At 37.4% G+C, this 14431-nt stretch overlaps 1 protein-coding gene and 1 long non-coding RNA gene across 2 annotated transcripts in view; one reads left to right on the top strand and one right to left on the bottom strand.

Moving 5' to 3' along the window:
* mrps5 (mitochondrial ribosomal protein S5) overlaps positions 1 to 9810 on the bottom strand; it is a 24232-nt gene extending 14422 nt beyond the window's left edge. Inside the window, exons 1-6 of the mRNA XM_008428815.1 lie at positions 9706 to 9810; positions 8270 to 8422; positions 6256 to 6381; positions 5619 to 5732; positions 4550 to 4669; positions 1780 to 1814 (exon numbers count right to left, since the gene is read on the bottom strand). Coding sequence (XP_008427037.1) covers positions 1780 to 1814; positions 4550 to 4669; positions 5619 to 5732; positions 6256 to 6381; positions 8270 to 8422; positions 9706 to 9754 — 597 coding nt within the window. The 5' untranslated portion in view covers positions 9755 to 9810. The remainder of the gene's footprint in view (positions 1 to 1779; positions 1815 to 4549; positions 4670 to 5618; positions 5733 to 6255; positions 6382 to 8269; positions 8423 to 9705) is intronic.
* LOC103476451 (uncharacterized) lies at positions 8398 to 14431 on the top strand. The gene is made up of 3 exons (XR_535469.2): positions 8398 to 8484; positions 13738 to 13940; positions 14019 to 14431. It is a non-coding gene; the product is annotated as an uncharacterized LOC103476451 (long non-coding RNA).

The following is a 14431-nucleotide window of genomic DNA, read 5'->3' as shown; positions in this document are numbered from 1 at the left end:
CCTGTGCTAACTGAGTTAGCACAATTAGCATAGGCCATTTGTTATTGACATCTCAGGTAAGAAACAGAAAACAAAGTGTATTTAATGTTGAACAGAGCAGTTAAAAAGTCTCTTTCTTCTCTTGGCATGCATGCCGCCCCGTCCCAACGCTGCCCAGGGCTAACGCCCATCTCAAAACCCACTGCTCAGTCAGTTACATGTAATTGGTCCTCAGCACTGTTCACTCACTTTAAATAGATGCGGTCACACTGTCCCGTATCTCGTCATGCTATCAAAATGAGAAGACCAGTGTAAAGGTGTGTGGAGCAGCAGTTTTATAGCAGTACTATAAAACTTTGCGTTTGTACCAACAATTAACCTTGTGCACGTTTTATTTAGCTTATTATTTTTACCTCTTTAATATTGTACCTGCTAAGGTACAAAGGGTAAAGCAAAGAAGAGTTTTGTATAAATATTAACATTAAGACTTTCTTAATGTTAATATTTTGGTGATTTTAGGAATACATTAGTAGAACTCCAAAATGGCATCATGTCCATGTGTCTGCGTAAACCATAAAAGAAGATGATGAAGAAGAAGAAAAAATTAAAAAAACATATGCTGTCTGCCAACTCGTGCAGCGAAGGTGAAATATTAAAGATTCACCACAGAAACTCAGAGAAGTTTCCCAAACCAACGCCTTCTCTTTTCTTATTCAACAAAAACTTTTACTTTTGCTCTGATAATTTCGGGTGAAAGTATTGACCGTCTTTGTTCGAGGGGAAAAACGTCAGACAGTACACACTCAGCGCTTTCAGACTTTCTGCTTCCTTTGCTCAGTGACCCTGAACAGAACCGGAAAGATCAGAATCCGTCACGGTTCTCTTTAGATATTTTTTTTACTTTTTTTAACTAAGACTCACAAAAAGTTCGTCTAGCTCTGTTCATACAGCTGATATTTTCCTTATGATTTTCACTGCATTAAACGTAAGACTTTAAGCAATAAAAATGTAAATGAAAAAAAACAACAAGTGCTCCAGACCACAGTAGAGAAAAAAAAAGATGTGCTGCTGACTTTTTTGACATAAAACTTTTTTTTTTGTATCATAATCTCAAAATGACAATTAAAGAGAAATTAATAACCCATGTCTTGGATAATATGTACAAAATAACCGTAACCAAATGCTATTGCTATTGATTCATTTTAGGTCCATTAAAGTTTGTTTCAAAATCAACCAATCAGGAACAAGTGAAAGAAATTCACTTCAGCAAATATACATGCCTCAAATTGTAGTGATATTTTCCATTTGACTAATTTGTCTGGGGTATGTTTAAGCTTAGTGTCACATTTGTGCTTCAATTTCAAAACAAAATCAATTTATTGAAATGTTCAAATAAATGTATGTTTCCCCTGATCGGCTCCGTTTATTGATCAGCAGATCATGTTTTTTTCTAATCGCTGAAATCGTCAAAACTAGGAACTGCCATCAATTTATTCAATTAGTGCATCAACCAATAGCATATGTTTTGATATGTCTATTTTTGCTTTAATAAAATTTTTTTTTATTATTATTAATATTTTTTTTGCCACATTTATGCAAGTATGATTTTACTTTGTTCTTTAAAGTGTGGTTAGAACAAGGTGATTCCAAACCCAGTGCATAATTTGCAATGGTCCCGATTATAAAATGTATGAAAATAATAATGACAACTTTTGTAAAACAATCAGCCCTAAAACAAGCTTGTGTACATTTGTAATCTGTTCAGTTAAAAAAAAAAAAAAAGAAAGAAAAAAGACTCACCTCAATGACTCGAGAATCAAAGCCTTCATAGGTTTCTGCCAAGACACAGGAGAAAACAAAAGAGAACGATTTGAAACTCAAACACACATCCCAACATGATTAACAGATTAGACGGGCCTCCTGCTAGCAGGACAAATGCCCAGAAGTCTTTGCAGCAGAGTAATAAGTTTGCACTTCTCATTTTCAGTGACCTCTGAAGGATGTTCGTTTCCCCACGGCAATCTGCTCACTTCTAACCAATTAACAACAAACAAAGGCGGAATTAAAAACAAAAAGCCACGGAGGAGTAAAAAAAAAAAAAAAAAAAAAAAAAAAAAAAGAGAAAACAAACAATATCAGCACACATCTATCATCTGGGGGGAATGTCCCACCGTCTTTATAAAAGCCGACCTGATCACAGGCAGACGAGCTGTAAATGCATCCTGCATCCATTGTTTGTGTGTTGGGGAGAATAACAAATGTGGATACAGTGCCTTGCAAATTTATTCAAACCCGATGAGATTTTATATCAGTTACAACCACAAATTTCAGTGTATTTTGAGGTGATTTTGTGTTATAGACAAACATAAGGTAAACATACGAGTGTGACAAGTTTCTTACAATAAAAATGTGAAAGACATTTTACTCCAACATCCCTAAATAAAATCCAGTCCAACCATTCGGTTGCATAAAAAGCTCACCTGTATGTAACTTAGTTCATCATGACATGCCGACTGTTGGGCTTTGTAAAACCGGCAGCATTGTCTGGTTTGTCTTATTTGGCTCGACTTTGAATCGTTTGGCGATTATAAATCTGGGTAAACAAAAATCAGCTGAGGCGTTCCTCAAGTTTCTGTTCTTTGACCACTTTCACTTAACATCAACTAGTTCTTTCATTTCAAATTTCTTACTATACTTGTATCCTGGTGACACACAACTTTATATCTGTGTCCGTTCATGACCAAACCCCAATACAGCCACTGAGTCAAGAGTGAATTTTCTTTAGTTTGACGCAGAAAAAACAGAATTAATAGTTTTCAATTTAAACCTTCAGCTATGAGGTCAGGCTGACAGCATGGAAATGAGAAATGTTCTCTGTAACACTCCACCCTGACCGGCTCACTGCATACATTCAAAAGTTTTAAAGGAAATCTACAATAATTACACTAATAAACTACAACAGCTCCTTATTGTCCCTGGAAGAACCTTTACAATTAATATAGTAATAGTTTGAAATGGGAAAAACACTAACAATTGCTTTAATATTTTACAGCGCTCAATACAAACCAAACGCCAACGTAGTCTAATTGGCTTTTAACAAAGTCAAAAAAACTTGAAGGTTCAAAAGAACGCAACAAGAAAGTCAGTCCTGAAGGAGAACAAAGAAAGATTGAAAATGTGTGAATTAGGGAGGCTTAATGGATTGAAAAAACAAAAAAAAAAAAAACAAGAGATGAAGACTGAAAAGAACAAGCAAAGAACAGAAATTACAGAAAACCTCGGGGTGTGATATAAGTGCAAAGCGTGAAACCAGAGGGAAAGTGAAAAGGGAGGTGAAAACCCATCTGAATCAACACGGAAGGACAGAAACGTCTTTCTAAATTAGGAAATCGTCCCACTTGACACTTGAGTCGAAGCCTCATCTTCATCACTGATAATGGGCTCCCATACTGACCTGTCACTCTTCCTCTCCCACACACAGCTGCACAGCCCCTTATTACTCCTCATCCGTCTCCCTCTCGTCCCACCGCTGCCGTTATTTCCACGTCCTCCATTGCCACTCGGCGCGTCTGTCCGAGAGTGAGCTGTGCCTCTGAGCCTTGTTTGTGTCATGATGCGGACTCACTGATGATTATCCAGTCTGCACTCAGGCGCGCTTAGATGTCGCTTTTAGACTGGAGTGTCTGTGCTTGGGGTTTTAGTGCAGGTCGCCTAGCGCATGTCGTTTTGCAGAGGTTACGCCATCTTTGCAAAAGTACCAAGACTTGATGATGTAGTTGTGCTAAAGAATTGCATAACACACTAGTTCTAATTTCTACAAAATATGATTTAAAAAGTATCCTGATGAAATACAATGTTTGTGGTTGTAACACAACATGTAAAAGTTCAATGCGTGTGAAGAATTCTGCAAGGTACTCAAAGTGGAAATCTGTATTCATCTCCAGGTTGTTTGTGGTTGGAAATAAAAGCAATAGCAGAGTAGGACTGAATCGATTAATCGGATTGATCATTATGAATTGATTATTGAAATAATCGTCAATTAATTTAGCAATCGCTTAATTGTGGAGCATAGATTCAAAAACAGGCCAACTGAAAAAGACCAACATACTTAGATGAGTAAATAAGCCAGAAATTATTTTGAAAAAAAATTCCATTTTGTATTTCAGGTTAATAAAACCCTTCTGTGTCTGTAATTATGCTCCAACCAGAACTCCTCAGTACTTCAAAGGGTTACATTTTTGTAAAAAAATAAAATTAAATAAAAAATTCTATTACGTACCTTTTGCTTTTCAATTATTAATCACTTAATCCAAAAAATAGTCAACTGATCATCCCTACACTGTATTGTCGTTAAGTCGAGCAGAATTGATGTTAGCAGTATTTATTTTTTGTGCTACAAATTATCAAGAAAACTAAAGGAATACTATGCTATAACATTTTAGCATTTTAGCATTAAAATGTTCATCTTTTTTAAAAAATTAAAAGAAATTAAAAATCATCACAATGTGTCAATTTCTTCATCCGATTAATCGATTAATCGTCAGTTGCGGCCCTAAAGCGGACAGGTTACCTCCATAGGGCCCGGGGTCAGGCTGCCCCAGGCTGATGCCTCCCAAGGAGCTTCCGGTCCAGCCTCTCTCTCTCTTCACCTTCATCCTCCTCCTCTTCTCCCACTCGTCCCTCTGCCGAACTGCCGGGAGACAAGGCAGACGAACGTCTCACTTCGAGCGGCTCGACGCGAAACACGTCAAAGGTGCTTTCAGTCACTGTCAAATTAGGCGAGTGATTACTGCTAACTAATGAGATCACAGTGGAAACAAATTGGAAACTTCTCACACCAGCGGTGCTTCAATTTCTCAAATTGAAGACTTCATTTCTTCGTCTCCCTCCCTGCTGTTTTTCTCCTCATGTTTCATAAAAAGAAAATTTCCACTGCCTTAAATGATGGTAACAATTTAACACAGGTTTGTGTTGGGAACAGCGTTGTGTAGTAACTAGTTACTTCTACTTAGTTACATCTATTTGAGTAACTTTTTGGGGTGGGGGAAATTACTTTTAGGAGTATTTTTTACTATTCTGTACTTTTATACTTGAGTCATTTTATTATGAAGTATTACTACTTTTAATTTCTGGAGTTACTTCACTGAATGAAGAACAAACATGTTTTAGCCCAAAACAAATCCCCACACATACGCACACACCTGCAGGTTTTATTACAGTTTCATAAGTATTACACTAAAACCATGTAAAATACCTTATTTTGTTATTTTGTAATCATATTATTTATATGAATTATTTTCATTTAGGCTGTAAAATACAAAAATGCATTTTACAACATAAAATACTTTTTGGTCCGTCCGATTATGTAATTTCTAAATATTAAAAAATTAATGTTTTGATCAGATACAGCTTTTTTTTTTTTTTTTTTACCAAATACTTTTAAACTCTTACTTGAGTCATTTCTTGGACGTCTACTTATTACTCTTACGCGAGTAAAACTATGCTGAAGTATTGCTACTCTTATGGGGGTACAATGTTTATCCACCTCTCCACCTCTGGTTGGAAACAAAGTAGCTCTGATTTTTAGCTCTGCAGAAGCAGATAAAAACAATGTAATCTGTGTCAATGGGTGTTTTTACTTAGTTCAGCTTGAACTTCCTGTTGCTCGGCGTCGCTTCTTCGGCTGAAGCTCTGCACGGCGCCGTCTTTAAATACGGGAGAATTCAGACCGGGCCACAAAAAACCACCTCGACCTAAAGACAGATGAGAACAAGGACATCTGTTCAATAAACAGCAAAACTTCAAACACGTTGGGAGGTAATGATGCATTTTAAAGATTTAGCTGCTGTATATTTTATTTTTTTGCAGTAGACAGAGAATTAGGCTAATGAACACATGATATTTAGCTAAAATGAGGTCAAAACGAGAGGAAAGACTGAGAGAGAGAGTGAAAGAAAAGTGAGGAAAAATTACTCAAAATCCTAAAAAGAGGGCACAGCGAACAAAAAGTCCTTTTTCCTATCAGCAAAGAGCTGCAATTCATTCATTCAGACTGGCTTATGAATATTCTAGAGTCCATCAGCTGTCTGTTAGCATTAGTTAGAGGCATAAGTGCCAAATTATTAGAAGCATCTCTCTCAAGTTAAGGAGGATAAATTACAGCCTGCTTGAAAAGGGAGAATCATGTAGCCAACCTCGTGTTTATATCTGAAGGAACCAGGAGATACACACACACTTCAAGAGTCATTTTCCAAACACAAACAGATGCTGTTTCACCTTCTCCGATCACCTGTCCTCGATTGAGATCTTTCTTCATTTTGCGTTTGGTTCGCTTTCCTCGGCCCTTTCTGCCTCCGGCTCCGGTTTCGGCCAACACACCCTTCCACAGTTCCTCAGCCGTCACTGCCAACACACACACACACCAATCATAATTAAAGTTTTTTTTTTTTAGGTTCTTATCTTGTCTTTTTGTACATATTTACCTCATGATTAGAACAATTACAGAATGTTAAAACAAGAGCAAAAATGACTATGAATAAATTATCTGAAAAGCTAAATCAGACTGACCACACAAGGAGATTGGTCTAAAGGTCAAATGTAATTGAAAAGAATTTTACCATTTAAAATGTGGGAAGATTTTTGAAGTATATATACATATATATATATATATATATATATATATATACACACACACACACACATGCGCACACGCACACACACACACACACACACACACACTTTTTTCATGTATTTATACAATATGAAAATGATTAGGGTCTATATGATGCAAAGTAATTTCACAGAATAAAAAAGTGGTTTAAATATTGGGTAAAATATTTGATAGTTCTATAATAAAATCACAGAAACTCATTTCGATCACAAGACTGAAGGTAATATTTGCTTAATATAGCAAACATAAAGATTCACTTTCTTTTTCAAGTGGATATTAAAGTATATCCATAACCTTGCTCGGAATAAGAATCAAGAAGACCTATCTGGTTCTTCTGTGAAAAATCTGGACGAGAAAAAGCAGCAGAACCACTTTACTCGTGAGAATGAACGTGTTTTCTGACCAGAGGCCGAGTCGATGTAAAGTGACAGCTTGTTGCTGTTTGTGTTGGCTGGTGATCAGAACGCAAACTGTGAGTGAGACATGCTGACAGTCAGAAGGCATTTAACGTTTCTCAACCTGGACATGAGTAAGACTGAAAAATGAGGAGCCGCCACGAAGGCAGTCAGGATGAGAGGCAGAGAGAGTTCATGGCCGCCTTCATCGTTCTGACATGAAGATCAAACAAGCAACCGTTTCTTTACGCTTCACCTGCTGCAGATGGACCAGAGGGTTTAGGATTATTACACTACGAACTACTGCTGCAGTAGTTGCTCCATAAAAAGTAAGGAGTCTTTTTCATCAAGACTTGCATGGTCTTATAGCTTTGAGAATAACAACACGTCTCTCTGGGGCCCTAAATGTAAGTAATACTTTGACAGTGCAGTTGTTCTGAATCGCAACATAACGACAAAACAAAATTGAAAAAAATGATTGAGGAAAATATTAGCTTTCAAATTATTTTGGTTTTATAAACTGAATTTCAGTTTTAAAACTATTTCTTCTTGGTTAAAGTTTTGTAGTTCTTAGGCGGTCGGTTATATTTTCATTTTTATGTAACATTTTGTTGTTAATAAATGTTTTTTTATTTGCTTTATGTATATTGTTTGTGTCTCTCATTTATGCTTGATTGTGCTTTTTGGTTTTTTTTAATCTAAACATTCCTTTTCTCCGTTTAGTTCCTGTATATTAAGCATTAATAATGTGACCCTTTGGATGCATTTTCAATGACTTACATTTTATTAAGACATTGTGTTCATTATGTTCAAGTATTGCTTGATCATGTTCAACAAATTGTTTAAAGAAATATGAATAAAATCTCAGTTTTGCATTCCATAATAAAAATCTGAATATCAAAATACTCTCTTGTAATTTTTTTCTTCCGCTTTATTGTTTGATTTTTTTATGGTTGAGTGTGGACATGGACACATTTTGTAATGAATATTAAGTGCTTTTTTAATTTGCCCCTTGCTTTTGTTTATTGGTGTGTTTTATCGTTTTGTTTTTTGGAGGATCCAACTACATTTTTTATATAAATATATGTGTAGATGAAAACAACAGAAGCAGGATAGAAGTATTATTTCAAGTAGACTTACTCTTTTTCGCCATTTTTTAATCACACCAAGGGTTTGAGTTTTTAAGGTTGTAATGAGTTATAATGAAAAAATGTCCTTAACTCACACTTGTTGAAGAAACTGCCATGTCTGCTCTGCTGGCAGGCTGCTGATGGGTTCAACAGAAACTCTGGGCGTCTCTGCAGTGAGCCTGCTGAGGTTCGACAGGCAAAGTGAGAGATCTGAACAGCTCCCACCGCGGTACGGAGTGATGCTGCTCCTGGCAGACAGGAAGAAGATAGGAAACATGTATACAAGCTGCAAAATGTCTTTTTCACTGAGGTAAGCCATACAGTAGATCTTCTAAGTGTACAAACCCAACTTTAAATGTTGGGATTCTGTATGAAAGTCGTTGTAATCATAGTTTGATATGTAAAAAAAAAAGGCAATAACCTTGTTGCCCAAGTGTGCAATTAAGGAAAAAAGCTAGCGACTTAGCCCAATGTTAGATGTTAATTGACCTCTTGGGAATTCCAGAACTTCCTCTAACTTTTGTTTTATTGTCAGAAAAGCTTAGTTTTCTCATTATAAGTCCAAGAGCTCACTGACAATTCATCCAGGAAGTCACAGAAGATTTTCACTCGCATGTTAAGGTCAAAGTTGATGATTCAAACACAAGAAAGAGACTGGGCTAAAATTTCTATGACATTACAAGAATTTCAAGGCCAGAACAACTGCTGATCGAAAGACCTCAAAGATCCATCTCACATTCATCAAAAATTCATCTTGGTGACTTCCGATTTATAGAGAAAAGAACACTAAGAAGTAATTAAAACATGAGGGTAGTGTGATGGTCTGAAGCTATTTTGACGCTTCAGAGACTAGAGTATTTGGATTATTGATGGATCCATGAAATCTGAAGGGGAAAAACTGAACATCGAATCATGACCTCAAGCTCAAGCACAGTGTTGATATGCAGCAGAACAAAGATTCACAGCAGCCCGTCCGAAAAATAATCAGTTACCACAAATTAATAAAGATAGTTGATACTGCTAAACGTGGCACGAACAGTTGTTGGGCCAAATATGCATGATGCTTGTTGCTTATCGCCAACGTGGAGATAGGCATCCTTTTGTCCTATAATAAATGGAAGTGACTTAACGATTTATTTCGACTGTCTTGCTGCGGAGTTGTTTTTTTTAGCATCTAGCATTTTAAAGTGCAAACCGAAGAAAAATCCCGTGTTAAATCACGTTTGCGTTGCCGAGATTGCTGTAAGATTAAGCAAGTTAAACAACTAGCAGCACTGACCTATAACTCTTAAAACATAAACACGTTGTCAATAACAACCACTGTAGACAAAATGCCAGTACTGCTGCTATAAGAGCAGGCTGCGTTCCGACTGTGGCTAGTTATCTGCAGGGAAAGGCTTTTTTTAGCGTTAGCACAGGCAACAGACAAGAATAACACAAACACACCACTCTGACATCAGCTAGCACATAACGACAGACTGAGATAACAAGATATCAAAGTTATAGAAGATAAAATAGACACATAATTAACCTCCGAGTGTGATGCGGAGGGCACTGCACACCCATATGGACGCCGCCATGTTGGGGAAATAATGGGTCCTTCGGAAGTCAACAAGGCGACTGTACTGTTGCCCGTTAAAAAATAGAAGGAAGAAATAAAAACATCAAAGTAATACTTTTTTTAAAATCATTAGTAGTGCTACTATTAACTGTTATTAAGAAGTTAATAAAATGTATTAGTCTAATATATTAGTCAGATTTAAAGCCCTGTAACTTTGTACATATTTTTCAGTCATAATTTCAACAGGTGTTTTGTTCATCTGTGCTACCCGTAAATCCGTTCTACCTTATAGTAATGCGCATGCGCACATCGATGCTATGTCACATACTGCAACAGGTGTTCTGTTTTTCTGTGCTACCCGTTAGTCAGAACACCGGCCATACAACTGGACATAATCAATCAACTCGCTTTATTTTGGTAAATTGTCAACATCAAACACAGGAAACAAACAAATAAAAATAAATAAATAATAATAAACAAACTTATAATTTACAAAAAAAGTAATAGGCTAAAGCTGAATACTGAATTATGAAATGATGGGAAAAAAATGACAAACCAAAACTGTATTTCAGTCAATTGTCGAAAACAAAACCATCAAAACAGAATACAGAAAATGTTTTGTTTCACACCAATCATGCACTATTTTCACAAAAAAGTTTAAATACACTCATTATTGATATTTATCCTAATTTTGTATTTAATTATACATATTCCAGATAGAGTGACAACACTACAGACTGATGACATGAAATGTAAAAATGAAAACTGTCTGCACAAGTTATAGGTTTGCACAGATTTTCTCCTCTTGGCACAGTTGCAAAATTACAGACTACATGCATTTACCATAATATTCCAACAAATGTCATTTAGTGAATTATAATTAGGAAAGCAATGAATGCTTTTTCTTGCCATAAACAAGGCATTTTAGGATAAATGACCACTCTTCTTATTGGTAACATCTAATTTACGTTTGTTGGTTTCCCCGCAAGGACCCTTAAAACATAACCCATAAAGTTTCAGTTGGGTTGGTTTTATTTTTGCTATAAAAGCCTGAAAATCCACTAACTCGATCACAAAACTTCTTTCTTCTGAGAGGGTGTCTAGGAATAAAGGGCTGCTTGCTCCACAATCAAAATGTGTCAACACTGACTGCAGCTGCTGAAATAGAAAAAAACTGTTCTCTGCAGAAAAGTTTTATAGCCAAATAAAACAAAGATTGAGCTGTGACAAGAAGTATGTCTGGAGGAGTAAAAGTTAAGAAAACTCTGTCCAACAAGCGCTGGAGTGGTAGCATCACTTACTGCCAGTGATACTGGTGAATTGCAAAAAGTGGCTGAATAATAGAGAAGGAGAAATACCTCCAGATTCTTCAACTCCACCTCAAATCTACAGCTAGATGGTTGAAACACTGGGCGATCACCAAAATAACCATCCCAAACATGCATCAAAACAAGTTTTTGAATATATAGGGCAGAGTAACATAAACTTCTGGAATGGCACCAACATCGACCCTATTCAAAATGTGTAGACTGCGTTTTAAAGCTGCATCATGTGCAGGGAATTAACCAACTCGACTCTCGATAAGAAGAGGAGTCAAACATCCAGTCAGAAAGCTGCCAGAAGCACATCAACAGATATATGTAAACTTCTGATTGTCACGGTAACAATAGCGTTGATATTTTACACCAGAACTTCTTGCTGTGAAAAAATTGTAACATTATTTGATATAAAACCATAAAATAATCCATAATAAAAGATTTTGTTCAGGCCTTTTTTTAGTTTGTTTTTCACAGATTGAACCACTGCAGCACTGCTTTGTTCTAGACTAGTGTACATGGTTAAGCTTTCTGGGACCAAATAACACAAGCTTTGTAAAGAAAGATAAATCATAATTTGTTAACTGTCACCCATTTCTTTTCACCCTAAATTTCTCTTTCTCATTCCTATGTCAGATGACAACAGATCTCCCCGTTTCTCGCAGCAGGAATGCCACTCCTTGCAACAAAACAACATTCATCATTTCTATTGCTTAAGACTTAGCCGCTTCTTTCAGCCATCATTGCTCCCAGTAGTTGCTATTAATGAGTTGTCTCTGCTGCCCTTTGGCTATGTTTGTACACCCAGTAAACACCATCATCGAGGAAAGTGGCTCCTAGAAACCATGAATATGATTGTGGTTTCCTGAGCAGCTCTGGGCTCTGGTAGGGGGAAATAATCAGACAGAGAAAGAGGGAAAACAACTGTCAAGAGTTTTCCTGGGGTCTGTTGATTGGCTGAATAAATCAATCTACAACGCCTTGCCTTCTTTCTTACTTGTTCACCGCGATTATCACACTGAGAAGAGAGACGACAAGGCAATTAGAAACCAAAGAGGTGAGGCATAACAAAGAAAAAACAGCTCACAAAACAGAAAAAGGAGAAACAGATGACAGGGAGCGCTGACTAGTGGAGGTGGGCTAATACATTTCTGGAAACAGAATAAAAAGAACCGGAGATGCGGCAACATCTGCAAGAGTAAAAAACATATACATATATTTCAAGAGAAGGAAGTGAAGAATTTACATATTCTGACAGGTGGGATATATTCCAGTGCTGTTAAAAACAGTAAGTCTGGATTTAAATGTTTAAATTAGCTGAGGGCAGAAGTTTATAGTTAAAAATAATGGAAAAGTTTAAGGTTTTCTCATCTCTAAGAGAGAAAAAGCGATGATGTCTCCAGGGAAATGACTTCATATTTGAACGACATGCAAGTAATTGTAACCTTCTATTTATTTTTTTCTATCACAACCACGTTTCATAGAACATTAAAAGGGGTTCATAATCAGAAAGTAGAATGAAAATTATAGTTTTCCTTTTATTTCTGCCTTTTTTCTCCAAGATGCAGAAATCCACTGCAAATAATTTGCCTTCTGAAGTCACACAGGCAGTGAACAAAATCTAAACAGTGTAATTTAATCTCCGCGTGATTATAATTTTTCTGTCAAGACCTCGGAGTTTGATTGACTAAATCAGTGAACACAACAGTGTGACGAAGACCAAGGAACTCAGTGAGGAAGGGGAGGGGAAGGAGGTTATGAACAATATCCTATATTTGAAACGTTGAAGGACAACTGTTCAAGCCAAAATTGGAAAACGAAAAGAGATTGCTCAGGGGAAGCCCGTGGGAACTCTGGGAGAGCTGCAGCAACCCATAGCTCAGGTGGTTACAATAAAACTATAAGAAGCAACACACACACGAAAGGTCATCTGGTCAGATCAGATGTTAGATTTGGAAAAATATTACCGGATATGACTCTAAAAACACTGTCACCACTGAGCTCAGCTGGTATGCAGTTCCACCAGGAGTTTGCTAGTTGCAGCTGGCTAGTCTGAAGGAGCTGAGTGGGGGAGTTGTGTGGGAGAAGTGCTCTGCGAGACGGGAGCTTGTAAGTTTGGAAGCTGCAGCTCTCAGGAGGAGCTTCGTCTTTGAAGGCGGAGCTAGGTTCACCCAGGCGTTTTGCTCAGCTGGACGGTTGCCACGAGAGATTAAAAGATTTCTCAAACATGCACGAAAGCATCTAGGCAACACTCCAGGTATGCTTTTAATGAGGGAATCGCAGCATTACATGACATAAAGCTCCTAAAAGTCAGTCTTATAAAATACTGCCCCTTTAGAGCACAACCACAGCAAAATTGGTTTGAATTTTATTAGATTTTCCCGGGTCAATCACGTCTTATTTTTCCTCACACAGTTATAATTGTGTGGTTGTCCGTCACCATGGAGATTTGGGAATATAACGTGACAAATGTGAAAAACTTCAAGTGTCACAAATACTGTACCAAATTACCATTCACACCAAAATTTCGAGGTGAACAAAGTTTTACCATTTGTAACATAAAAGCAGTCTGAACTCAAAGACAAGTTGATTGCCGGCAGCCAGCGAGGCTTGATTGGTGGGCTTGGGGCCAACATATTTCAGACATAAATAATTATTGTATCAAATCATTCCTTTTCTCCTACAGCTGAATAAGTCAGCGAATATAATGACACCCGTGTATCTAACAATGGGGAAACAGCGAGCGCCAATTCTGCTGATCGCTCACTCATGCCAGTGGGAGCTCAAGCTGTGTTCATATTCAGACAAGTCTGTCTCTGAGGGCCCACAGCAGACCACCAGTCGACACGTCTTACCTCTGGAAATGATTGCCATGCAGCGGAGTTACTGGTGAGTGCTGTGTCTCAGTTTGACCTTATTAGGGATAATTTCAACAAAATCTCATGCCTATTTCCATCTCCCGTTTAGATCTGCAATCAAAGAGCCTCTGAAGCACGGACAGTCCGCCAGCTGTGTGACAGCGGGAGGCTGAAGCTGCTGCTGAAAGAATTAGGGACTCGCTGGAACTTTTCTCTAAAATAATTGCCCCATGATGACAGAGTCATCCAGGGCTTTATGTAAAAGAATGACTCACTTTTCTTGGCTTTGCAGAGATTGGAGTGAAGAGGTTTTTTGTTTGCCCCCCCCCTCCCCTCCCCCCTCCAATCACAGTGGTGTTGGAGCCGATTCCAGCACCAGTCAGGATATTAGCAGCTGGAAGTGCTGCTCACTGTGTTGACACTTTTAATTTGCATACAGGATTATCTAAAAATGATTGTTTCACACTTGAATAAATTCATGCTTGTTTTTTTTTTTTGTATGCAAAGACAAGAGAAACACGA

The sequence above is a fragment of the Poecilia reticulata genome, linkage group LG15, assembly GCF_000633615.1.
Source record: "Poecilia reticulata strain Guanapo linkage group LG15, Guppy_female_1.0+MT, whole genome shotgun sequence".
Taxonomy (NCBI): Eukaryota; Metazoa; Chordata; class Actinopteri; order Cyprinodontiformes; family Poeciliidae; genus Poecilia; species Poecilia reticulata.
Note: the sequence above shows the minus strand (reverse complement) of the source record. Positions and strands in the feature narration are given on the sequence as shown.